The 26,878-nt window shown below is 39.6% G+C and overlaps 1 protein-coding gene across 2 annotated transcripts in view; it reads left to right on the forward strand.

Annotated features, from left to right (window-relative positions):
* DPYD (dihydropyrimidine dehydrogenase) overlaps nucleotides 1-19,427 on the forward strand; it is a 368,019-nt gene extending 348,592 nt beyond the window's left edge. For both annotated transcript variants that reach the window (XM_052801600.1, XM_052801601.1), the window contains 3 exons: nucleotides 4,208-4,351; nucleotides 15,122-15,262; nucleotides 17,972-19,427. In XM_052801600.1, the coding sequence (XP_052657560.1) occupies nucleotides 4,208-4,351; nucleotides 15,122-15,262; nucleotides 17,972-18,142 (456 nt within the window). In that variant the 3' untranslated portion in view covers nucleotides 18,143-19,427. The remainder of the gene's footprint in view (nucleotides 1-4,207; nucleotides 4,352-15,121; nucleotides 15,263-17,971) is intronic.
* Nucleotides 19,428-26,878: the final 7,451 nt, after the last annotated feature.

Here is a 26,878-nt window from a genome sequence, read left to right on the forward strand (position 1 = left end):
AACCCATGACTGCATCATGGAGACATATGTGGACTTTCCCAGAATAAGGAGCAGATCAGTTTCAAAGTTAGAAATAAAGTCTGGGTCATCAGATGTATATTGCACTGCCCTGTTCACTAGCCTGTTCCACCAGTTAGGCTACTTGCTGCTGTGCCCATAAAAATTGCAGCAATCTGAAGTGGAGGATTCTCTCTACTTTTTACCATTAGGAAAGAAGCACCTTTTTTAGTTCATAATATGCTCAATTACCTTTAGATTGATCCATGAATAAATTATAATCAAAACAGACTTATTCACCTTAAAGCTCTCCTGGCTTAAGGTTTCATTGTTGATTCATTATGTTGTCAGTTCTCTATTGGCAGGGTAATGCTTTTTTATATCTGGATAGAGACAGTTTTAGTGGAAGATACTGTTATCTTTAAATGAGTAGGATTTAGCTTTTCTGGTAAGAACAAATTCATCAATGATGAATCCCTGGAGAAACTACTGAAACAAAAATCACAATGTTGCTGGAGATTTATACAGTTCATCAGTTAAAGGGCAGCTTTTGGAAGTCCTGGTGGGAGGAGGGGAGCAGGATTTTTATTTTTCCTTTCTTTCTGTAAAATACTTCAGCACAATATTTCCAGCTTCCAGTTCAGTGATAATGCAATTATAAATGATGAAATAATAGCACTTAATATATTTATTTTGGCTTCGATCTTCATAGAATAGAAACACATTGAATTATGGCTATATAGAGACAGATGGATACAAATAATGCAGCTATAGGCATCACTGATACAGATATATAAGTAGACAAGAATTATCTAATTACTCTGCTTATTGCAATCTTCTCAGCACTTGCCATGATCCACATATTGATCATATTAATTGTTTTTTTCTAGGCAGATGTTGATATGACAAAGATATCTGTGTATGGAGAGTTTAGTGACATTGGAATATCTAGAAATTTAAAAAAAAGTACTGTAGCAAGATTTCAAAAGCAAACAGAGTTAAACTCACCAAGTTCTGTGCTTGTGCTTTCATTGGGAATTGTGCTATTAAATCCCCCATAACCCCTACAATGATTAGATGTGATTTAATTTTAAACTCTCTTAAATATCCATCTCTTCAGCAGTTATTTTAACATGTTTCCACTTTTGCTATATCCAGTAACTCACTTCATTAAAATATTGTTTGCCATTTCATATGGCCTTTGACTCCAAAATGCCTGAAACCACAGCTCTGAACAATAAGCAGTCTCATCACTGTTCCCTGTATCTGTGCATTACTCATAAGGGGAACCATCAATAAGTCCTTCCTAAGCTCCTGAGGCTGCATATTCGTGTATTATTTATTGTTAAAGAAAAGATTGCTGGTTTTCAGTGTTGTTTGATGAAATTTGGCTTGGCTGCTTGTGAACTACTCCAATCACAAAATAACCAGACCATTTGTATGGGCACACAGTCACCTTCTGTTAAGTCAGTGGAAGCTCATTGTGTATGCCCAAGCCTGGACTAAGATCTAGGTGTTTCCTTAATTATTTCAAATTGCATTTAATCAGTTTCTTGATGAAAAAACAGCAATGCACAGGAAAGACTAAGGTTGGATGTTAGTTTTCTAGATTAATCATCGTTTCACTTATTTTTAAAAGATACGGATTAAATTGTTTAATTTAACTGCATGCATGTCATTACAAAACATCTGAATTATGGTACTGATGGCATTGCACACTTTTCAAAATGTCTGCTGTACATTCCAGCTAGCAGCTACGTTAGATGTAAAAATCTAAATACTTCCATCTCACAACTTCAAAAATTAATTAATTGCCTTTGTCATTCGCTCTTCACCTATACACAAAAATGAATTCTTTTTCCACACTTTTCCTTAGATCACTGATTTCATTTCAATATACTCGGTATTTCTGTCTGTAGAAATTAGGAGATAGGGCACACCTTAAGAGAACAGAAAAGTAAATTATTTATTCTGCAAAGATTTGGCTATTCTTCCCAAAGATGATCTTCAATCAGTCAAGCCATGAACAACTGTCTCCTCTCTCTACTATTTCAGTTAAAACCTCAGCAAAATTAGCTTTGCTACCTACTCTGAAAGTCAGCAATTCAATTCCTGGCCAGACAGGGAAGAGTCCAAAAATGCTTTGTCATCAGGTCTCCTGCCCTCTCAAGCCCAAAGTTGTTGGCATCAGCACATAAATTAATGGAGAAAGAATAGTTCTCAGTGACACAGCTACTACTTATTCGTAGTCAAAATGTATTTCTAATTGATGCAGCCTAGCAGATGTACAAGAACTCTTTTTACGAAAATTTATATTTGTTAGATTTTTGCTAAAAGTCTTAGGCTTTCTTAAAATCATATAAAGAATTGAGTCTCTCTGTGTGTGCTTTAGAGCTTACTGATTAGATTGAAATTAGAGAAATTCTCCCTTCTAGTCATTTTCCTGTTTAAAACAATTCTGGTTTTGCTGTCTTATTTGACTTTGGTATGTAAAGCCACTACCTTACTGCTGTTCACAGTAATGTTTAAAGCCTTATTTTAAGACATCCTAGAGCATTTCCTTTCCAAGATCATGTATGGCAACTGCATAGAAAGGGAAGTTTGTTTGATGTCTGTAAGAAGCCCTTGAACATGACATTTAGGAACAAAGTTCCCTTTGAACAGACAAAACAAGAGCCCTTTGCTGGTGGGCAAACTCAGGCTACATCTAGATTTGGGACAGATGGGATCTGCAACATCCCCCACAGTTCTCCTCTTGCGTTTGCCTAGGTTGAGGCTTTGTCCCAGAGTACGGCTCAGTCCCAGGCTGCAGGAGGGCACCTCCTCTGGAGAGCACCATGAGACTGCAAGTCTTGTTCTGACTTGAAGTTAAAAATGTGTTGAGGCCACAAACCAAGTCTCGGAAGCAGGGAAGCATTTCAAGGACCTCACCCTCTGGCTCTGTGTTCAGAGTGCCAAAAACCTAGCAGCCAAGAAAGCTTTTATTTGTCATAACAAGAAGCTTGAGGTCCCAAGGTTGGGTATTGTGACTGACAGAGCTCATTGAGGAATTTTTCTCCTAAGGATTAGCAGAAGAGCAGGGTAACCTCTTCTGGATTTACTTCATTTTAAAAAATAATAATTTCTAAATTTTTAAATAATTGTGGTTTTAAAATTCACATTGAAATTCCCTCTTAAAAAATTGATAACCACATCAGTACTGTATCCTGTTCGATATGCTCTTTGAGGTTGTATTATTAGCGTGAATTAATGCTAGCAACTGCTGAGGCTATGTGTCCCCTGTTACTACCTGCTAGTTTCTGCAGTACTGCAGATAAAATACTTTTGCAGAATAAGGAACTAGTTTCAGGGGAGGAAGGGCATGGTCTTTTGCATCAAGCAAAAATCCATGCTTTCTACCATTTTTCATTCACCTAAATCTGTGATTGTGGCACACTACAAGTTGTCCATATCTCTGCTAGGTAAACAAAGGGACTTCTTCTTTCAGGAGGCTGGGTGTTTTATGAAATCTGAACCAGCACTTTCATGTTCTTGGGTGAGACATGAGTTTTGCTATTCAGTGAAATCTTCCTCTAGAGTTTGCTTAATTAGGTTCAGGGATTAAATGTTCAGAAAAGACTGAAAGTGGGACATAGAGGTAAATTAGGAGATTAGAATGTGTTTCAGTTCATTTGGTGTTTGTTAGCCTTACTTTGACAGGTCAAGACAGCCTTCTGTTACCAGAATGCAAAATACATGTTTGTAAGCTTTAACGATGTATATCGATATATTCAGATATCCATACAAATAATCTTAAACACTGGTGGAATCCTTCTAAGTAAACTGATAGTTTCATGATACCTTTCCGCATACTATAGAAATAAAGTTACACATTTGAATTATTTAACATGATACATTTGTTTATATAAGCAAGTATGCAATGGGGAAATAGAAGACCGTTGGATGCTGACCTGCAATTCAGCTATTTTTCTGCTGTGGTATATTAATATTTTAATATTCAATATATATTTTCAAGTCAGATCCTGAAGTTCATATTTGATTTTTATTCACTTCTCTCTCTGCTACAGTCTCACTGATACCAATTTCAACTTCCTGAATAAGAAGCAAGTCACACTCAGCAAGGACTTAGGATCTTGCCCTTGGGATCAGACTCACCTTTTTGCTCCACCTGCTCATTAAGCATAATCATGTTTCCTGATTTTTGTTTCAGAAACTACCCAGTTTTGGGCCTTACCTGGAACAACGCAAAAAGATAATAGCTGAGAACAAGCTTAAACTAAAGGAACAGAGCATTGCTGCTGCGCTTCCCGAGAAAAAGCATTTCTTTCCGAAGAAGCCCATTCCAGCAGTCAAGGTAACAAAAATACATGCTTACGCATAAGAAACGATCAGCCATCAGGCAGTTGACATGCACAGTCATTTCTAGCAGCTTGAGTTGGTTATTACTGCTTTTAAGCTTGTTAGAGGGCATCAAAGACAACTATTTATGCAGACTTTCTAGCTTTTAACCAAAATCGATGGGAAATGATTTGTGATGTACATGTATAGGTACTTCCCTAATGTCATTTTTCAAAATGAAGTTATTCAGGCAATGGAATGGTAATTGTAGAACAAGACGTGGGTAATGCCTTGAAGAACAAAGTAGAACTGTTAAGAATTTCTTGCAGTTTGAATGCTACAGTATAAGCTCAGTTTTGCATGATACCTTTTGATTACTTGCGATGTGCTAAATACCTCCATCTCTCATGTAGGATCAATGGAAAAGGTTGGTGTGCAGTACATATGAAAGCTGTGTCATAGGTTTTCAGACTGAACTTTTAAAGCTGGAGAATGTTTGTCTAAGTAGCTGATCCACCATCTACAATGAGTAAATGTCAAGGTGAAAATAAAACCTGTGACCCCATCTACTGCATAATCCATACATTGGAGCTTTTCCCTTCCCTTAGGTAGACAATAAATGTCAATAAAATGAAACGTCAGAAGCTTATTATTCTGGGTCTTCACTTTAGACCTTACTTTAACTTCATGTCTGAATAGGAGAAAGAAGCAGGCAATGTATTTTTTTTTAAATCAGGATTCTCATGTAGGCCCTTTTATAAAGCAGTGTGAAAATTATCTCTGTTAGGTTTGTTGACTGTCTTCCTTATATATGAGAGAATATCAGATTTCTACAGATAGGTAACTTTCACTGTATGGTCAGACCTGTAAGAATTCTTGCAAAAATAAGGCCAAACATAAAATACAATACAAGCACTGGCTCAAAGTAACACATAATTCCCAGTTTACCAACATATGCAGTATTCCAAGCTAACTGGTAGAACTGCAAAACCAGCCAAGGAGAAATTTTGAGTCATCTTTCTGTTTAAGTTAGTTTGCCACTTCTGTAGACTCCTCTCAGTTTTTTGGACTGCTTATTTTGGTTGATGTCACACTATTGAAAATCACTCCCCTCCTCTTGTGCCGAGATTCCCTTCTTCATGTATACAAAAAGTTTCAAAGAACAGCAATCTACTCTTTCTTTTTCCCACTATGATGAGCATTTTCAAAGCCTACTTGACCTCAGAGGCTTTATGGTTCTGTTCTCTTTGCAGGGAGAGTATTGATGTAGGGAAAAAGAGAAAGAAGAAGCAACAGCCAATACCTGCATTTTCAATGAGATAGCTTGCTTCTGAAAACAGCAGAAAACCAAAAAAGTGATACCATCCAAAAGCAAATAAACTGAATGAAGGAAAAAGTTTAGCAAGAGGGAAAACCAGACATAAAAACTTGAAAAAACATAAATAAAAAGATGAGGTCAATAATTTATCAAGCCTAACTCCAAGTACAAAAGCAAAAAAGAACCAAGTAGTAGGAGATAGATTAAAAAGAACGAAAGAGGCCCTACTGCAGGGAAGAGGAAAATGAATTCCCCCCCAAAAAAACTTCTGTTTATAAAGACTTTGAATACTTCTATGTGGTGTCTGTGCAGAGCTTCTCAGCCAGAGAAATCAGGTTAGCATCTTTCTCACACCTTCATTTAAATGAAACTGAAAAAGACTGAAGCAATTAGAAGAAAGTAGGAACCACCAAAGCTGATTCTGGACAGTCTTTCAGTCTGACCATCTCTTTAGAAGGGAATATTTTAACCATAATGAGAAAAAACAGCAATGAGAAATGCCCACTAAGACATAGGAAAATACCTGTGTTTTTCTTGAAGTAGGGAACTTGCCACTACAAAGGAAGATTTTAATAAAGTTTATTATTAATAGATCCATCTATTGTTATATTGTGGAGAAAATCTGCCAGGAAGATTCAGAATACTCATTAAGGAAGCTGAGTGAAGCTTAATGAAAAAAGGCGACTTACCTGATACCCTTCCCTGATCAGGAATTCTCAATAGAAGAGAGGCAGAGGAGCTCGGACTTGAGTGATTTATTTGTAACTGTCCAAGAATTATTCACATTTAGAATTACAAATCCCAGACCGTCTCCTAGCAGTTCTGTCTTGGATGACCCTCTAGACAGAGGAGAGAATATGTTCTGTTAGTTCAGACTAGGGTATCGGGGGTGGGAATGGTCAGCTCTTATAGCTAGTCCCAGCCTAACTCTAGTTCTCTGGAGCAGTGAAGAGGTATGCTTGAAAACTGATCAGACCTGAGAGGTAGCTGTCCTTGAAAGACCTATGACCCCTGCTTTGGCTGGTTGTATTTTTGGAGGGTTGCTGCAAATTTCCTCATGCCTGCCCAGAACTCCCTCATCTGTCTAATTGGCTGTTGGGTTGGTGATATGTAAATTCCAACATTTGTTTAAATTCCTCATGCTGCCAAAATGACTTTTTTATAGATTTAAAAACCCTCTGTGATTATCCAAAATCTAATTTAATTTTTGGATGGCTTTTCCCATGGCTTTTCTCTTTATTTTCTCTTTTTTTCAATATTAATTGAAACTGCATACTTTGATATTCAGCAGAGTTGTTTCTTCTTTTCTCACTTGTCTGTAATATCAGAATTTCTGCCATATGTGGATATGTGCCCTGGATCTTTTCTTTTCAGTTGCATTTTTGTACAGCTCCCACACATGTATTTGCCTACCTCAGGTTACCTTCTTATTACTTTCTTTCCTTATACATTCCTGTGGTTTTTTCCTAATAATTTAGTTCTTTGTCCTTCAGAGCCTATGCCATAATATTGGGTCACCATTTATCTGCTTATTTATTTCTTCCGTTTTTTTACTCCACAAGTCTTGCTGTAGAGATTGCCCTGTTTGGTAGTTTAAACATTCTGGCATAGCTCTGTTTGTCAGCTTAGCTAGGCCATGACATGTTGTTCCACCTGTTGGAAAAATGTCCATAGAGATCCTCAAGCTTAAATTCCTCATGTTTGAACTATTTTTCACCTTTGTGCGTACAGATATCTTTATATATATGCAAGTCTTTTTATGCTGATGCCGTAAGCACCCAGCTGTAAGCCAGCACCTTGGGAGGTATCTAGCCACATTTAGTCCAGTGCTGTGCTTAATCTATAAAATCCCCTTGAGAGGTGAGGAATATTGATCTAGGCACAGCACTATCATGCCATAACAGTGTACCATTTGGATCCTTCCTAGCATGTATCTGGGTCGCTCACCATGAGTAGTTTTAGCTTGTGCTTGCCTGCCTGGAAAAGACCATATTGTAATCTTCACTGTAAACATGGAGCTGTTGCATATTTCAGGTGGAACTATGCATGTGTTTCACATAATTTATAGGACTCTAAGTCTGCTTCTCCCAAGTATTTGCTCCAACATGAATCACAGCAATAATCTCCCCTGCAGTAGCCCATAGTGACCCCTTCTCTATCACAGTACCTCAGAAAATATTCTCGTTACATGACAGTTTAAGCAAATTTAAGTTAGTCTTCTGATATGGGGAGATATCCTAGAGTCCAAACCTCCTCTTTCCCTCCCCGCTCTGACTATAGAAGGACTGCCTCAAGTGGTTCTGCAATAGAATAGAATAGAATAGAATAGTTGCATTTGGAAGGGACCTACAACGATCATCTAGTCCAACTGCCTGACCACTCCAGGGCTGACCAAAAGTTAAAGCCTATTATTAAGGGCATTGTCCAAATGCCTCTTTTTAAGGCACTGACAGGCTTGGGGCACCGACCACCTCTCTAGGAAGCTGTTCCAGTGTTTGACCACCCTTTTGGTAAAGAAATGTTTCCTGATGTCCAGTCTAAACCTACCCTGGTGCAGCTTTGAACCATTCCCATGCATCCTGTCACTGGATAACAGGGAGAAGAGATGAGCACCTCCCTCTCCATTTCCCCTCCTCAGGAAGTTGTAGAGAGCAATGAGGCCACCCCTCAGCCTCCTTTTCTCCAAACCAGAGAGACCCAGAGTCATTAGCTGCTCCTCACAGGACATTCCTTCCAGCCTTTTCACCAGCTTTGTTGTCCTCCTCTGGATGTATTCGAGTACTTTAACATCCTTCTTAAATTGTGGGGCCCAGAACTGCACACACTATTGAAGGTGAGGCCACACCAACGCTGAATACAGTGGGATAATCACCTCTTTTGACCAGCTGGTTATGCTGTGTTTGATGTGCCCCAGGATGCAGTTTGCCCTTTTGGCTGCCAGGGCACACTGCTGACTCCTATTGAGCCTGCTGTCGACCAGCACCCCCAGATCATTTTCTGCAGCGCTGCTCTGCAGCCACTCCTCTCCCAGTTTATACTTGTGCCCAGCGTTACTCCATCCTAGATGCAGAATCCGGCATTTGGACTTGTTAAATTTCATCCCAGTAATCATTGCCCAATGCTCCAATCTGTCTAGATCCTTCTGCAAGGCTGCCATTTGCGCTAGCAGCCTGTAAGAGGAAGGGCACTGTGCTACTGTAAGTAAAACTGGAATGACTCTGTATTCCAGATCATGGCTGATTAATATAACAGCACTACAGTATCGTAACATCTTGCTAGTTTGCTTGTCTCTTGTCAGGACAGCACATCAAGCAGAAGTTTTCGTGAGCTGTCCATGGTGTTTCCTACTGCGTTTTCTCTTGCAGCTTTCTTTTATCTAGAATGTATCTGTTGGCAAGAGTAGCAAAAGTTACTTATTTTGATATGCTGTTTGTCAAACTGCATTTTTTCACCGTGATAGTACCTGTTCATCTAGTTTTCTAAAATACCTATGAAGTTCCTTGGGTTTTCTTTAATTTAGTTTAAAGTAAAATCTGTATCAACTCTATATTCTGGTTCAAATCTTTTTCTGAAACACACTCAAGCATATTAAACAGCATCATATGTAAACCAGAAAATTGAGACCCTTTGCTCTGTTAATACTTTGCCTTTTCTGAACATTGATCATTGTATTCCAGCTCTTTATTTTTTCTTTGTTCAGCCAACTTGCAATCCCACTTCACAGCTACTTAATTTCAGAACTCTGTTGTGTCAGAGGCCTATTGAAACATAAAATTTACCAGTTGGTTTTTTTGTATTTATTGCCTCACAGTCTTCATAAAGAATGCTGATTGATAGATTCACGAGGCATAATTTTTGTTACAGAAGCCATATTGAATTATGTAGTAAAGGTTCATTTGAGTTATTTTGTAAGTCCCTCTTTAGCTAATACTGCAACTGTTTTACTTGCTTTACTGAAACAAGGGTTAGAGGTCCCTAAATCCCAGAGCACATTTAACAACCTTTTTAACTGTTGGCAAAGCATCTGTAATCTTCCAATGTAAAGTCAGTTTTAATGAGATTACATATTTTTGTTAGCTACTTTACTGTAAATTGACCTTGGTGATGTACCCTCAGATTCTGATGACTTTTTCTTCTTTAGTCCATAATTTTTTTTCCCAACATTTCTTCTTTTCATCTCTCTCTCTCTGACAGTACCTCACCTTTATTACCAAAAAAGAACAGGTGGAAGGCAGGTATCTCCCTAATGGAGATAAACACTGGTACAGAGAGTAATTTACTTTCTTTGCAACATTTCATCCCCTTTCTGTGCTCTCCCTGTATCCTAGTGAGGGCACTTCCGCACAGCCCCTTGTTCTTTCACAACCTATTGAATCCTGAGAACTGACCAAACACCCCATAAATAATAATGAACAGATAGAGTACTTGGGATCAAGCACACAACTTTGCTGTATAAATGTCAGATGCTTATTAGGAGTTTTTTATATTACTTGGTGGTGAATCAACTTCAGCATTTGTGTCATGGTCCCTTGGAGACCTGAAAACTGAGGTTGAGGCCTGTCCTTAGGTCAGGCTGCTATTCATAGAATCATAGAATCGTTTAGGATGGAGAAGACCTTTAAGATCGAGTCCAACTGTCAACAGGTAGACCTCTACTTCTGGTAATCTAAAGATTACCTTGCTTTCCTTACCTGCTGTTGCTGTCAGCTTCAAGTGCACGAAGTTCCTTGTCATTGAACCTTTCTCCTGAACATGGTGTGACATGCAAAGTGTCTTATGGTGACTCAAAAAGTGCAATAAGAGGACATGCATGTGTGTTCCCTTTGAACTTGCTATGTGAGATGCAGTACCTGCACTGTGTATGGCTTTCTAATGAGCTAATGAGAGGCCCGTGATGATCACCATCTCTAGAGCACAGTATGGCCTTTTACAGTGTGGTCTGTATGAAGATGGACACAGCAGGTCTACAAGGAGCCATACGTGAAGCATGAATTGTATTTACAAATGCAGGTTTACTAATATGATGGCTAATGAAAAGCTAATCACCATATAATGTTTGATATATTAACATTAAAAATGCAGCTATAGTAATAAAAATAGCATTGCTAAAATAATATCCTACTGAACAGATCTGCTCCTTGTGTATACTCAAAACCACATCTGCCTAGCTTAGTGACAAAATGAATTTTTTTTCTGTACTCATTAGTAACATAAAACTAATGGATTCTGCTCTGATTCTCTCCATAGCAACTGAATTCCCTGCCAGTTCCAGTTGCAGGACTAAATTCCTCTCCCAGTTTGTTCAGTACACTTTTGTTGAGAAGAGTGAGACAGCACAGCAGTAATCAAAAGAAGCACTCTAGGTCCCTGAGATTGCAAAGGTGTAAGGACAAAATTTACCTTCCAGGTTTGGTTGTTTTTTTTTTTTTATTGCTGCTGGTAATGCATAAGCCAGAAAGAACACAGCTTGACTTTCAGAACCTGGCTTCTGTTTGCAGATCTGGCAGTTGGCAAAAATACCATTATACTGTAAACAGTGCAAATTTGATCCGGAGGCCATTGAGATATACCAAGTGTGGAATCCCATAGTGCCATTTTAGACAGTTGCTTTTTGGAGTGAAACTGCACTTTAAACAGTGAAAGCTGATTATTTCTTGCTGCACTGTTTATTTTGTTCCAAACATTTATGATTTGATGGAAACAAGAAGCTCTGAGATAGCTTGAGATGCTGTAAAAGACTGCACCTGCAAAACATCTTTTAAGTACCATTGCTTTTTTAGTCAATAAAGTCTTGAAACTTTGCAAATGAATAAAGATACAGTTTTTGCTTGAGAGAAAGAAGTGATTAAAAGACACAACACCCAGGAGTGTAAATGAACAGTAACTCATTGACACAGTCTTTTGAAATCACTTTCAGGCCTCTAAAATGCCATCATCCTCCCTGTTTGGGACTCTAAGTCCCCAAAAGTATATTTTGTGAGCTGTGAGAAGTGAGACTTGGTTACAAATTCAGAAATCACCGTATCATATGCATTGTTTTTGTTATTCCCTTTGTAAGTTTGTAGCTGGAAAAATCTATTTTGATCATGTTCTTCTAAGCAACCATTTCCCAAGCTATCTCATGCTATCCTAAACCTTGCACTGTCTCCCTCCTGTCCCCCAGCTGCTTCTCTGGAAGGCCATTAACCACCTCACTCCTTTTTCATTTAAAAAGCCTTTTCTAATTTCCAGCTTTAAATTTATTCATGGCTGGCTTATAATCATGTGTTCTTGTGCCAACATTGTCATTTAACTTAAATAGCTCTTTCCCTCCCTGATGTATACATAAAGAGACATCATATTCCTGCTCTGCCTTCATCTTCCTAGGCTAAACATCTTGTTAGGCTCTTTTTGTCTTCCCTCATAAGCAAGGCCCTCCATCCCATGATTATTTGAGTACCTGCAACCTGCTTGAGCTTTGTGGGTTTTGTTAACATCCAAACGATATTTAAAGAATACAAATGTGAATCCAGAACCTCCCTGAGAAAATTGTTAATTACCTGTGCTCTGTAAAGTCTGCTTTTGTTAGGTTAAAAAGCCCTTCACTATCAGGAATCTCCCCATGTTGATACTTTTACAACACGAGCAGGCAGTGGAAAGCTACTTCATTGTATGTTGTACAGGTTTTACATAATTTCTTCAAATTCTTCAGCACACAGACCAGTACTTGCAGATGACGTGCATTTGAGACATATAGTGGAATGTTTGGGGGCTACACAAGAGAGGCTTATAGGATACTTAGTGTTGCTGGGGGCAGTAGATCACACACAGACACATGTATTTTGAAACCTGTAACAGGTTTGATACAGACAAGCTTATATGAGTCTTGAAACAAGCTGGAGCTGAATTCTACAACTACAATTTTTCAACTGATAAAGACTGCAGAAACCTGAGAACTGTAGCAACCTGAAAACTGCTGAGCAATTCCCAGTAAATCCATGAACTTTTCTGAGTAAAACATGGAAATGAAAATACAGGGGTGTGAGCAGTTCCTAAGAGATCACATTTGATTGAGTTAGTTACTGTAGCTCATCAGTGGAGGCACATTAAAGGGCTGTGTGTTCAAGTCTAGTCCTTTGCAATACCAAAGTAAAAAGTATTAGCTAAACCACTTTCATAGTAGTTAATTGACCTTTTACAGTGGTTTAAGCAAACAGATTTTACTTCAAATTTGCAGTGAATTTGGACCATTCACATAATCAGCTTGCACAGCTCTATTGATGAGTGCTAACTCATTAAGCTGTGATAACTTGCTCATTTACAGTCATCTGTCCACGCTCATCATGCTGCCTTTAGCAATATGCCATAGCTGTTTTATGCTGGAAGAGCATTAATGTTCTCTGCATGGAGCTGAGAAGAACTGGAAGGCTTTTAGCATTGAATGAATGCAACCAAGGTATTTCACATGTCAGCAACTTAGGGGTTTGGCAGAGAGAAAACATTTGAGTGTTTTTGGAACAAGAAAACAGTACAGTTTCCCTGTCCTTCTTCCTGGGCTTAGGATATGGTTGAATTTCCTACCTCAACAGTCATTAAGAGCAAATTCATAGTTCCTACCACTGCATCCAGCGAACAAATAAATTTCTCTCATTGCATAAAGATACTATTGTAATTTCAGTGCTGAAGCCCAGGTAGGTCTCAAAGTTCAAACTTCACTGAGATGAATGGGACTCATTCATTCAGGAAGTAGAGCTGTTGCAAGTTCTCAGCAGGCTCAGGAAGACAAGGTTGGACCCATTTTGCATTTAATTCATGTAGCAGAGCTTTCCTTTAGAGCTAACATTGATAAAGCCATATTACCCTATTGCTCTGATGTGGCATAGGAATAATTAGGGATGCTTAGTTTGTTTGAAAGTAAGGCTGCCCAAAATAAGATACGCAATGAAAATTTAAGTTACTGTAATCCAGTTCTTCTGCAATGAGAATTGAAAACAATATATAGAGCATTGTATGTGATTATAAATTATACAGGTTAAATATAGTGTACTACTACACACTTAAAATGGTTGCTAATAATTTCACAATAATTTTTTTGACTGATAGGAATAAGGTAAGTATTGCTTCTTCAAAAAATATTGAGAAACAGGATACAAAAAGAAATCCTTATCATGTTTCTTGGCAATGCAAGACCAAAGGTAAACACTTTGAAGCTTATAATTCTGGGCAGACTTGTCTGTGTCTCGTATTTGGCTTGATCCTGAGCATTTTTCAATTGACTTGGATCAAATTCCGTAATCAAGATCATAAAGACTTCTTGGTTTATTACAGTAGAATGACTTTGAAGCCAGTTCTGCTCTCCTATCACTCAATGAGATTTCTCTAATACTTAACAGTTATACACCTTTTTAAAGCAAAAGTAAAATGTATTGTTGCATCACATAACCTTAATTTACTAAGCCTAACTTTATCTTAACAATGTAGAATCTTGCACATAAAATCGAGCTTATTTTGCAACATGGGAACTGTTGTAGAAGAGTGCTTAGTAAACTTACAAAATATCCAGGCAACCAATACAGTGCCACAGGATGAATCTTTTAAAATGCAGTCATGTTCATAATCTATGCTATACTTCCACAAGTTAAACTACTTTAACTGAGGGATAGCTGTAGTTCAAAGGACGTGGGACTTGTCCCATCTCTGCCATTGACTCAGTGAAGCTGAACTGCCACTGAACTGTGCAGTTTCCCTTGATGTAAAGTGGAAACGGTTTGCATCAGGTAGGTCCCCAACAACTTCTTTTAGAGGGTATGTTTTCCCCTAGTGGTACGTACCTATACATTGTCCTGCCATACACCTTTACTTTTGCAGCACAGATGTGTTAGGTTGATGCCACAAATTCCTTCCTGTGAAGTTAACAGAACTGAATCAAGATTTGCAGGATTAGACCCACAGCTTACTTCTGTACAATATTTGCAATAAACTGATGATCATGTCATTTGCACATTTTACTAAAGAGAGAAAAGCAGTTATTGTTCTTTCTGTCAGTTTAGTTGATCGTGCCCCTTTCTTTTCTTGCTCTGAGTTCTTAAATCTGTGCTAATGAGAAATGACCAAGGATGATCTGATTGTTTGTAGCATGTCACTCCTGGTTTGTGCTCCATTTTGTTCCTTGAAGTTTCACACAATAATGGCAAAACAATAGCACACTCAAATCAAGTACTAAATGTGTAACCTATTTGTAGAATGTGTTCATATAGGAATATATACTTCTAGTGCTGCCTACATTCAAAATGTGCCTGTATGGAGCATTCTTCGTATTTTACAGGAGGTATGAAGGTAAGCAACTTGGAAATTTATAGGAAAAATCCTAAACATCATCACAATGCGTGGCCAAATCTTCCATATTAAAGTACTAGAGAGTGCTCCTGTGCAGCTATAGAAACTGCTTAGGTATCTTCTAAATGAGTCGATAACTTTTTTTTTCCCTAGGATGTAATTGGAAAAGCACTGCAGTATATTGGAACATATGGCGAGCTCTGCAACACAGAGCAAGTTGTGGCTCTGATTGACGAGGAAATGTGTATCAACTGTGGCAAATGTTACATGACCTGTAATGATTCTGGCTACCAGGTAAGAGCACAGCTGTAATTAGCAGAAAGGCACAATGAGTTATCTTTCTGCTGCTGGGAAGAAAGAATCCACCTTCTGTTAATGAGCAGGTGGGAAAAACAGATGTCTAAAATATTGGATTCGAACCCCAGCATGCTCCCAGGCTATGCCGCACAAGCCCTGCCTGCCCTGCTGAGTGTACCGCATCTCACTGGCTTGCTCTACGTCACTCTCCCAGTCTCTCCCTAACTGCAGGTGGGAAGGGGGATTCTTTTTAAGAGGAAGAAAATGAAGGAGACATAAGTCGGATAGCAGTAAATGCAGTTCTTTGATGGTTTTCAAGTACATGAGGGAGAAAGGGAAGAATGCATCCCTTCTCACTAAGGGGATGTGGGGAGACAAAAGCTGTTCTTATTGCCAAATGCTTTTTAAGAAGCCTAGTCCTTGTTCCATCAGCGTAACTGAACTTGAACTAATTCAGGTTTCAGGCAGGTGGGTTTCTGTTTTGATCTTGATTGAGGTACAAATCCTTTCTCCAGGATAGCTGCCAGGCTTTAGAGCAGCAGGTTGAAGTTCGCAGAAATCATTGTGACCAGAAAATAGCACAATTTTGAGCTGGGGGTCCTGTTTGCAGCAAAATATTTCCTTGATTTCTGCTCAGTATGGTAACATCAGTTGTGTGAAATGTATCAGCATTTCTACATGCCGTTCCTTGCCATGTCCACTGGAGCTGATGGACTGGTCTGCACTAAAAAGGAGGACTCATGTTCTTTTAGAAAACCAAAATATGGTCTAGCATAACCTCCATGGAATCCAATATGCAGCAAGCAATAATATCTACATTAATTTTTCCATTCATCCCAGTCCAAGAATAGTTTGTCAGAAACAAATACTTTAACTGAGCACCAAGTTTCCTCTGAAAACCATGACCTTTTGTTTATCCTTAATTCAGTCTAATCAATAGTAGGTCTGATAAATTTAACGACATACAGTCAAAGAAAGAAGTCTTCCCATGTAAAATCAACCCCTGCAATTAAAACAAGTGTGTCAGAGCAAAGGTAGACACGTTTTTTCCACTGATACGAGAAAATTAATACTGCATTTATACCAGATTAGATTACTGCAGTAGCCTTTTAACTGTCTAAATTTCTTCTTGACACTGCAATCTTCACCTCTTCTCCTTCCATCATATTTCCCAGTGAAGGTGAGGATGTAGCCCTTGGAGAGCCAAAGACTGCGTTTGTATTTAGTAAAACGTTCTTTTCTATAACTGGAAAAAAAACCCCAGCACCTAAAGAAACAAAGTTTAAAACCCCAGGAGGTTTTCTAAGCACAAAAAAAAGTGTTTTTTCCTTAATTAATTAAGGAAATTGGAAAGAAATTAATTGCAAAGAATTGCAAAGCAATTCTTAATTGCAAAGAAATCACACCTCCCCCCTTCAAAATAGCATCTGCTTTGTGCTTCAGTTTGTTTCAAAAATATCCATACTGCTCTACAGAGCTATCACCTTGTAGGACTCCAATAGAAAAGCTTTCCTTTAAATTTGAAGTTAGCACTGTAGTCCTGACTTCCTCTCCCTCTTTGAACTCCCTTTCAAGATGTGCATTGTTGTTAGGGAGAGAGGAAGGAGTCCTTGTTAAGTACTTACAAACCAAAGCTCTCTTTGTGCTCAAGCTAAACTAAAACTTTTAGATTCAGGGCAGTTAGTACCTACTTCATGTCCTTGCGGGTTGCTACAGCAACTTCTGTGCTTTCCTAGTAGTGAAACCCCAAATGCGGCAAATCTGCCTTTGGAGCCAACCTGCAGCACCACCAACCTAGTACCAACCATCTCCTCCCTAGGCTCCCCCAGCTGCTAACAGTGGTTAGGGAGATTTGCTAAGGCACCACCACTTGTTTGCAGAGAAGTGAGAGTTCAGCTTTCAGGCCTGATTTTTCCTTCCTAAGACTCTTAAAAGTAGATATTCAGTGGGGTTTTTTTTATTTTTCACCTTTCTAGGCTTGCTTCTTAGATATTGAAGCTTTTGCAGTTGTGTGATGCTTTTGGTTTTGCTTTTAATTGCCATTTCCATTATACCAGGAGCTTATTTCATTGAGACTGCAATTGTTATTTCACATTCAAATACACTTATCACTCTAATTGGTAATGAGGATTCACTGCATGGAAACGTGAGAGCTAAAGCAAGCTCTGCCTGCCCCAAACTCAGATATCCCTTTCAAAGATTTGCAAAGGAAAATAATCATACAAGGCACAGCGTGCTGTTTTTCTCTACTATTCATTAAATTAGATTGTTTATGCTGTGCTGAAAATAAAAGTCAAAAGAACACACTGTGGCCAGCATTGTGCTGAAGCTGTAGAGACATGGTCTGGTGTCTCCCCTGAACCAATAACCCTGGCAAATTGCTGTCTTACGAAATATTTCCTTCACCTGAACTAGAAATATCCCTCTGGGAGTTTAAACATCATGGGCTGAACTCCTCCTTTTGTAACCAGCCCTTGTGACCCATGAGCTTTCACTGAGGTATAATTTGGCCCATATTTCTAATTTTAAAGTGTCAGGAGGGGGGGTTGTTTTGTTCCCTGCCAGTTGAACAGTTGCTATAGCTGCAGTGCAGAATCACACCAAGATGTCTCCAAGTGCTGTAGCACAGGAAATGCAGACACTAAAATGGGAGCAATTTTGACCTTTTCTGTGAGTGACATCAGTAATGTTTATTCTTGTTCACAGGCTATCCAGTTTGATCCCGAAACCCACCTGCCCACGGTTACTGACAGCTGTACAGGCTGCACCCTGTGTCTCAGCGTCTGCCCTGTTATCGACTGCATCCGCATGGTTTCCAGGACAACACCTTACGAACCAAAGCGCGGGCTGCCCTTAGCCATGAACCCCGCGTGTTGAGGTGATCAGTCCAACAGCTAATGTGAACTTTACACTTGTTTGATGCAATTGATTTGCTTTCTAATTAGTCCTTGAAAATCTACTCTTATAAAAAAATGTAATATTGATAGCCGTTACAATGAACACTCTGTTTTCCAATTATTCTTTTTACAACAATTAAGTTTTGAAATTACAGAAAGGCAGCAATTAGTCAGTCATGGCTGTCAGTTGTCCACTATTTGAAGTGTAACTTTCTCTTCACAATTCATGCGGTAATCTCAAAATTTCTCTATAGAGTCTTTAATCTCTATGTATTTTCTGGCTGTAAATATAATTAAGAAAACATTTTTTATGAACTACAAATCAATGTGCAAGCTAACTGTTTTCAGGGAGGCATTTTGTAATTAAACATTACATTTAGTTTTAAAAGAGTTTCTTAGAAGATGTAATTAACTACATAGCGTTCAAACAAAGCAATGTGGCTTCTATTTTTCTATGGGAAGAAATGAAAGGGAGTTTAAAATAGAATTTAAGAACTGGATTAATCGCTTTCAAATACTACAGCATATGGTAGTGTATTTTTATAATCCTTTCTAATTCTTTCTCACACTAGTCACTTTATAGAATAAATTTGCTGTGCACTGACACATGCTGGACTCTTCAGATTTGTGTGTTGCATGGGTAGCTTGATCGTTACTTTTCCCCCCCGGTGAACACTCATAACATCTCTCTAAAAACAGTTAAACCAGCTTATTATGAGGTCCAGGTTGCATTTCAGGATTCTGAGATGTGACAACATTTTTTGCTCCAAGCTTATCCTCTAAATAACTTTTTAATTGTGCCAATTAATGCTCCAGAATGTACACGTTACAGGTCAGAGATCTGATTACGTGCAAATGGAATACACACCCTGCAGACTGCGTTTGCCAAATACAGACACGTAGGGCAAACTGGCAAGATGATTTCCCCCAGTGCCAATTCTTCATACTTATTGGTTATGTATGGTTTAATAGTTTCACAACCAAAAAGAAACACAGATTTGTCTGTCTTGCTAAACAATATCTCAGTTTTAATCCATTTTTCATTCACAGGAAGAACTTTCTAATACGAACGTATTGCTGTCTGCTTTGCTCGACTTAAGAATATAAAGCCTTTAGTTTCATCATAATAATAAACCATCTATCAATCAATTCAATTTCTTATACACTATATTGGGATCAGCAAAACTTTGATTAAAAATATACCCTGACTTTTGTTTCTTGATTTATGAATCGTGCACCAAATTATAAATAAATGTTGAAACTGACTTGGGTTTGGTTCTGGGGTTTTTTTTCCATTTACCAAACAGATTTTTCTTGCAGAGCCTTGTCAGGTGGTTTTTCATGATCTCTAAGATTCACTCCAGGAATCATTAATGAGTTAATTCATGTGTACATTATTCCATTAATTGCCTACAGTGCAGAATGTAGCATGCTCTTTGCCCCTCTCTGGCACCTCTTTGTCTGCCTTTGACTTGTCTTCCTTTTGCATCCCTTCCCCACATGCACACACTTGCGTGCACACATATGTACACTGTGTCACTCTAATGTTTTGAAGTGTCATTTCATTTAGTATCCTTGCTCCACCAACACTGTTTTGCTGACACTTTGGGCTTGCTTGATGAGATCCCTTGGCAGGCTCAAGCCCAGTGTCTCCACTAATAGCCTTCTCTTCGTACTTTAATTTTTCTCTTCATCATTGTGGATTTTTCACACTCAGATGAAAACAGGAACAGGTAGTCGTACTGCTTAGAAAATATTTGCCTGAAACTTCTTTAAAGCTCTTGGTCTTCTGGTAGTTTCTTCTCTTATGTGAGCTATAGAGGACTCACAGGAAGAACGAGCTGGTTTGTGAATGTTAGGGGCAAAGTTTGTACCATGTACCGCTTGTACCTCTTCGGAGGAGCTGGCTGACAGGCAGCATGCCCTTGAGTGGGGCAGAAAAAAACATCAAAATCAGACCATCTGAAGGTAACATTTTATGTTCTCAGTTAGCAAATGCAAGGAAAAGTAGCTATCTTCTGCCAGGCTGTTACCATGTACTTCTTATTTTGTATCCTACCTACCATGGACCCTGAGGGTGAGAGGCGGTGTGTCACCTGCCACTGAACCGGCCAGCTTCTCCAGGTCTTTTGTTGCTGCATCGTCAGACCTGATTACCTTACTATCCTGAAGGCATCACATCTGGTAGTGTGGCTTCTTTTAAATACAGGACAATGCCAGGAGATCTAATTTAAGTAGCTAAGCACACGTACATAAAAAATGTAGCAGCAAAATTAGAGCTTTCCCTAGGATAATCAGTAGTCGCAGGACATCCAGTATTCCCAAGTTGGTATAAAGTAATCTTTGGAGGAGTAAAGGCATTCTTTGTGAATCAAGATTATAATCAAGACTATAATTTGTTTACCGAAGAAGGAATAACGGGTTATATTATGCAGGTTTCTTTCTCACTACCCGCCCTCTCCCCCACTCTTGTTCTGTCAAGTCTGTTAACAGTTTCGGGAAATGCGTTCCCAAATGAATGTGAATACTTTCCAGCTCTGACAGCCAGCAATAAATCTGCGTGTTGCAGGAACTCAGAGAAATGGCCACATTTAGGTCTCCTGCAGGATTGTCTTTTAAGTCATTGGGGTAAGGCAAGGTGTAAACAGGCAAGGGAGGGAGCCACAAAGGACATATTCCTGGATTTTATAGGTTTTTCACATCCATCTTGGGGACTCCATCCCATTCAGTGCATTCAAGAGCCAAGGAAACAAATCAGAAAAATCTGGTCTATTCTGCAAATGCTGTAGCCAGTTATTAAAAAAGGGACATGAATTTTCAAAAAGTGGAAAAGGTTCCAAATTAAGCTCATACATTTCAGTGATTTAGTCACACATTTAAGGAATTATGTATTATTAAAGACATGCTGGGTGAGATCCTGCAACCCTAGCCCTCGCAGTTTTTAGACATGTTGTCCTATTGATTACTATTATAAAATATTGTAAACTGTATTTGACAAATTAAATTATGATGGAAGTGCCGTAGCTCATCCTCCAGTAGCACATTCTTATTCACATCATATTCCTGAACAGAAAAAGCTCCCCATGTTCAGTGTATGCTCTGCAGTCCAAGAAATACTTGAAAAAGCTGCCAAATCTGCTTGTGTGAATCCCAATGCACCCATACATGTTCATTGGAAAAAGAGATGTTTTGCCTTGCTAACAGACTACACAGGCAGTTTGGTTTTTGGCCTCTAGGATGAACAGACATAATATTTCCAAGGCACTGGATTGGCAACGTTAATAGCCACATTCGAAAAATTACACAGGATTTTTAAAATGCATAATTTCCTGATTTTTAAATGAAATATTAATCTGATCTCTTGGCAAAATTAAGACTAGCCTTTGTGCATGAATCTGATGGGTAGCCTGTGTCGCTGGTGTTGAAGCCAATATACATGTATACTGTTCCTTGCTCTGATGCTTTACGAATTGCTAGAGGAAGCCTTCTTTGCAGATACCCATTTGCTCAGTTCATAAAATTTGTCAGGAGCAAAATGCAAGTTACCTGTCTAGACTCGCTGCCCCTCTTTGTTGTGTCTTGGAGGACACGGCTTTCCACCATGTGGCCTCTGGGAGAGGTGACTCGGCAGCTGCAGGGTGGCTCGCTGTCATTTCTGCAGTCTCCCTGCCTTCCAGCATGTATTACTGTCACCTTTGGCTCCTCCAGCTTTGTTGTCTTTAAGCCTTTTATCTCAAGGTGGCACAAGTGATTGCTAGATTCAAGGCAAACTACCCAAAACCCGACTGTGTGTCATCAACCCCATGCCTCATAAAACCACTTTGTTTAACACAATCCAAGACTGCAGCCTTAGAAATACAATGTTAAGCATAGATATTTCCTATCAATAAGAAAATACTGCCAACATATTCTGTATGTATGTTTCATTATTTATCTACTGTAAGATGGGGTTGGGCATGTTGTTAAAATTTTATATTTTTCAACATGTTTCCTAGTAGAAAATATTTTTTCAGATAAAATATTTATTTTATTGGCAAAGGTTTCACTTCACCAGGCTGCTCCACTTCTTTGATGAACTGTGGAAGATGATAGGTTTTCATTGGCAACATCTGGCAACCTGGCAGACTCTCTCAGCAGCTGGATTGGTAACTTCAGAGTTGCTTCTGGGTCTTTCATATAATTAGTATGCTTATGGGCCATCTGGGTTGCTTCGTCTTCACTGTTGCCATTTCCTGTCTTTTCTGACAAACTGTAAGCTCTCCAGTTATTTCTCCAGGAGATCAGTTTTCAATAACTCCTCTTCAGGTTGGTCTGCTGGGTCTTGTGCAAACATCCATGCTGGCCTTGCCCAGGAGCAGAGACCCCGCTTTTATCCCTCCTTCTTTTTTTTGGAGGTCTGAATCTGCCCATCATGGGTTTTTTGTGATGTGGGAGCAGAGCTTCTCATTGCTACCAAGCAGTGAAGCCAGAGGTTAGCTCGGCAAGTGGACACATATCACATCTGCACAAATAAAGCCCTAAACAATTTCAAATCTTAACAGTAAATACATGTGTGCACACGCACATACACACATATACTCCTCTTCTAGTTTAAGCAAACTAAAGTTACCACAAGGAAAGGCAAGTGTTCATCTTCTGTAACAGACCTGCAAGTTGTTAAGCTTTACCTTGATATACCTACCTGGATGCTTTCAGACACTGGGGATGGGCAATATATGTGAATTAACTTGGACTGAGCACTGGAACAGAAGAAAGTCCTTCCTGCTGTGGCTCAGCGGCTGAAAACTGTAGCTGTTCAGTTTATCTATGCTTTGCCAATGCTAACATACCTCTGAACTTATTGGGTTTCTTGTGCTGCTGCAGAAATACCAGCCCTCTTGCATATACTCAGTATTGCAATGAGTACAGGGAAGATTTCCCATGCTCCGCAGAGAGCTGCACCTTACATGGCGGGGGCTTCCACTGCAGGGCCCGGCTATGGCATTGCCTTCTAGCCTTCAGATGGGGAGGTTAGACAGTACTCGTCTGTCTTCATCGCATGGGCCTTTCCACGTGTTTGGTAACCAGGGTCCTTAAGACAAGGGCAGCAAATAGTTTCAAGCTGTAGCTCACCGGTTTTTGAGCTACTATGTAACATTCAGGAGAATCTTAATAAATGATTTTTCATAAAAGTTGACTAAAACATTGGCAACCATTGATCTGCCTTGTCCTTTTTAAGACCAAACATTTTACTTCTTCAGCATCATGATACAGTTAAAGTTGCTCCTCAGTATTAATGCCTTCTGTGGTGAGAGCTCTTTTGTTGCATTTCAGCCAAGAAAGAGGCAGTCAGTATCAAATGCCTCCAGTGGGCAACTCACACTGGTAATTGTTGATGAGTGTCACACACCACCAACTAGAGCTAATCATCATCCTAAAGGACATTTTTCTCACCTGTTTAGTCTGGAGACTACTTATTGTCACAGCTTTTACTTCTGCTTATTGGAGACAGGTTTAGGCCGCATCACTGAAATCTTCATATTCAGTTGTTGAGAAATAATGTTTCTCGGGAATTGAACTCCCATTATCATGCAAATCAGATGGCCTGCAGATAAAAGTCACCCACTTTTCTTGTGCAGGTGCACGATGCCGAATTTTGTAAGTCCGAGTTCAGTGAGGGAAGTCAGTGCCTTCTGTTTCTCCTGTGGGTGTGCTATAGTCTCTTTTATTTCTTTTAGGCAGAGTGAGTGATGTGGAGTTTGACAAATCTCACTGTAACAAAAGGGAGCCAAAGTGAATGGCAGTGATTCTGCGCTGTGGCGTAGGGCTCCAGCCTGATGAAAGCATTGGGGCTGGGCAGCGCCGGCGACCCTCCCTGGCAGCTCCTTTCCCAGGGAGCGCCGGTTGTGCAGGGGCTGCCTCAGGCCCCTCGGAAGGGCAGAATGGGCACTCCTCTTTCCTTTGCTTTGGCATAGACTTTAATAATAATAGTCTGTGCTGCTGGCAAGACCATGGGTCTCCCTTGCCGTGACTTTAATGTTAAAAGCAAGCACTTGCAGGATTCCTTACTGAAGTCTTTAAGAATTATTCTTGTTAAACAAAATCATGCAAAATGCAAGTGAAAAGAATATAAAGTCGATTTTCCATAAGGTGAAATAGCTAGCAGGATGGTAAGCACAATTATGTTTTGGTGTCTGGGCTCGCACTGCAGTGATTTCCCATGCAGTCACCTGCTTCGTAACTGTAGGACCTTCCCATTGTAACACATTTGCTGGTTCACCATCACGTGCAGCGCAATCTTTTTAAAAAGAGCCCCACGCTGTACTCCATGGCTCTTTTCTTATGATTGTGCATAGGTAAACCCCTTTGATAAGTTTTATGAGGTGCAAACATATATGCTATTTTATGCTACTAGCCTATTTATGGGATTAGCTTCAGGATTTGATGCAAAAGCTTATGATATTGAAAACACACATCACTTCTTCTATTGTAGCTAAGAAAATCAGCTTTAGAATTAGAGAGACCTTGTATCTGGCATTATGTATAGCCCTTTAGCTTTTTAGCATGGCTGTTCCTTGTTGCTATAGCAACCGAATTAACCATTTCATTAATATAATGGAATAAAACACATTTATTCATTTTTGCACTTACAGGTAATCCACATTCAGCTTTCAGCATACTCGTCAAGCTGTGTCCCTTTCACCTCAGCCCCTGATATTTCCTCAGCATTGCCAAAGGGGTTTTATTTGTATTTTTCCTTGCTGGAGAGAGAGTGAGCTGTTGTTTTTGAAGAACATTATATTTTTTGTAATTAAATTTACCTTCATTTCATTGGCTAGCTTCTGCTTAGCATCCCTTAAGTGGAAAAGCAGACTTCACAGGCAGCATTCAGTGCAGAGAAGTGGTGTTCTTCACATCAGAAAAGAATAAATCACTTCTTAAAATAATGAAACCTCATGCCTGTGATCAGCTTGCAGGCTAAACTTGGCATGATGTGTTCTACTGTAAATACTAACAGTACTCAGCTATGTATGCTGCCCAAACAGTCGTGTTGCTGAACTGTGGTGTTAAAAGCAGATGGAGTGCTACACTCTTTGTTTACCTTGGTTTTAATGTTTCCCAAGCCGTGTCCACATGTCATAATGGTTATTGAAATAATAGCTTAATTAAAATAATATGTCTGCCCATCAGCAGAAGGAAGCGGGACTACTCCCTGTGCGTGGCACAGGCAGGGGTGGTGTCAGCCCTGTTTGCATTGCTCTTCGCAAGCGCTGCCGTTCCCGGTGCTGCCCTTGTACTTGCTCCCTCCCCGCGACAGTGTGGCACCAGCTCTGCAGAGGACTGGGATGCAGCGGGGCTTGGCTGAGACCCGCGCAACACCCAGCGCTCTGCTTGGCGGTCTCGGGTTTTGGCCAGCAGTAACCAAAACGGGCTCCATGGTCAGCTGGAAAAGCTCTTCATAATATACCGGTGCCAGGTAGCTGCAGAGGCTACGGTGGCAGGTAGGGTGCAGTCAGGAATTGGAGACCCCCTCAGCTCTAACTTGCTGCCTGCCAGTGACAGAGGGGCCACAGTGCCCAGCTGGGTGCCAGCGATACCCCAGGACCAGGTCTGCTGGTTTTAGTCTTGCTTTGCGCCAGCGATGTGACAGTGAGTACAACACAGGCTCTTGGCTAATATTTATCTGACTGTCATTCCAAAGCAGCTACCAGTGCAAAGTCACAGGCCAAATTTCAGCCCGTGAAATTCATCATTATTAGCAGTTCCACATCTGATGTCATTACAAATGAAGTAGCATATCTGATGTGGGTTGGTTTTTTTTTTTCTTTTTCCTAATATAACTCTGAAGTTAGTAATGTGAAACTGAAGTTTTACTGGGAACAGAGCAGATGTGTAAATGATTTTGAGAAATGAGTTAATTAACTTTGAAGGTATAAACCCTTCCATTAAAAAGACAAGGCATAGAAGTAACAGCACAATAGCATATTGCCTGCTATAAGACTGTTCATTCACTGCTGTTTGAGTAAATGTATAAATCATATAATCTACAAGGGCTGGTAGAGTCTATATCGTTCGTGTGTGCCACCTTCCCTACCTGAATTAAATTTTAAGTGCTTCCTCCTAGGCAATTCATTGTGTAAGAAATGCCTGAAGACCCAGAAGGAAAAAGTTATGTAGCTGGCAAGGTGAAAGACCGCAGCTGGCCCTGGACACAAAAGCTGAAGCACAAAGGCTCTGTGCACATTGCAGACAGTGCTGGTGCCATATTCTCCTCCCGCCTTTGTTTCTCTTTGTGCATGGAAAGCATCCTCCCGGCTGCCTAGTCATACAGGACCAAGTTAATTTTAACATTACATATCATGATGTTGTAGGCGAGGAGTTTGGACTAGTAAATGTTATGCTAATGCTAAGCTTTTGAATCAATGGGTTAGTTTTTGGGCAACTTGTCATCTGGTGTAGGTTTACCCAGAAGACTACGTTCTGTAATGATTAACAGAGGGCTTGTGGCTTCCAGAAACATTGCATCTAAACACCTTTTCCCCCCACGCAGAGGTTAATACTGGTACAATAATTAATATACATTACTATGGTTTTTTTCAAACTTAACAACTCTTTCTATCCTTTACTAGAACTTGGCACGCTTTAAAAATGGCAGTCGGGTACTTCAGACATTCAACAAAGACGACGGAGTGATTTTGGAGGGGGGACACCCTTGGCTGCAACTCATTGGAACTCT

Source organism: Harpia harpyja, chromosome 11 (assembly GCF_026419915.1).
Source record: "Harpia harpyja isolate bHarHar1 chromosome 11, bHarHar1 primary haplotype, whole genome shotgun sequence".
Taxonomy (NCBI): Eukaryota; Metazoa; Chordata; class Aves; order Accipitriformes; family Accipitridae; genus Harpia; species Harpia harpyja.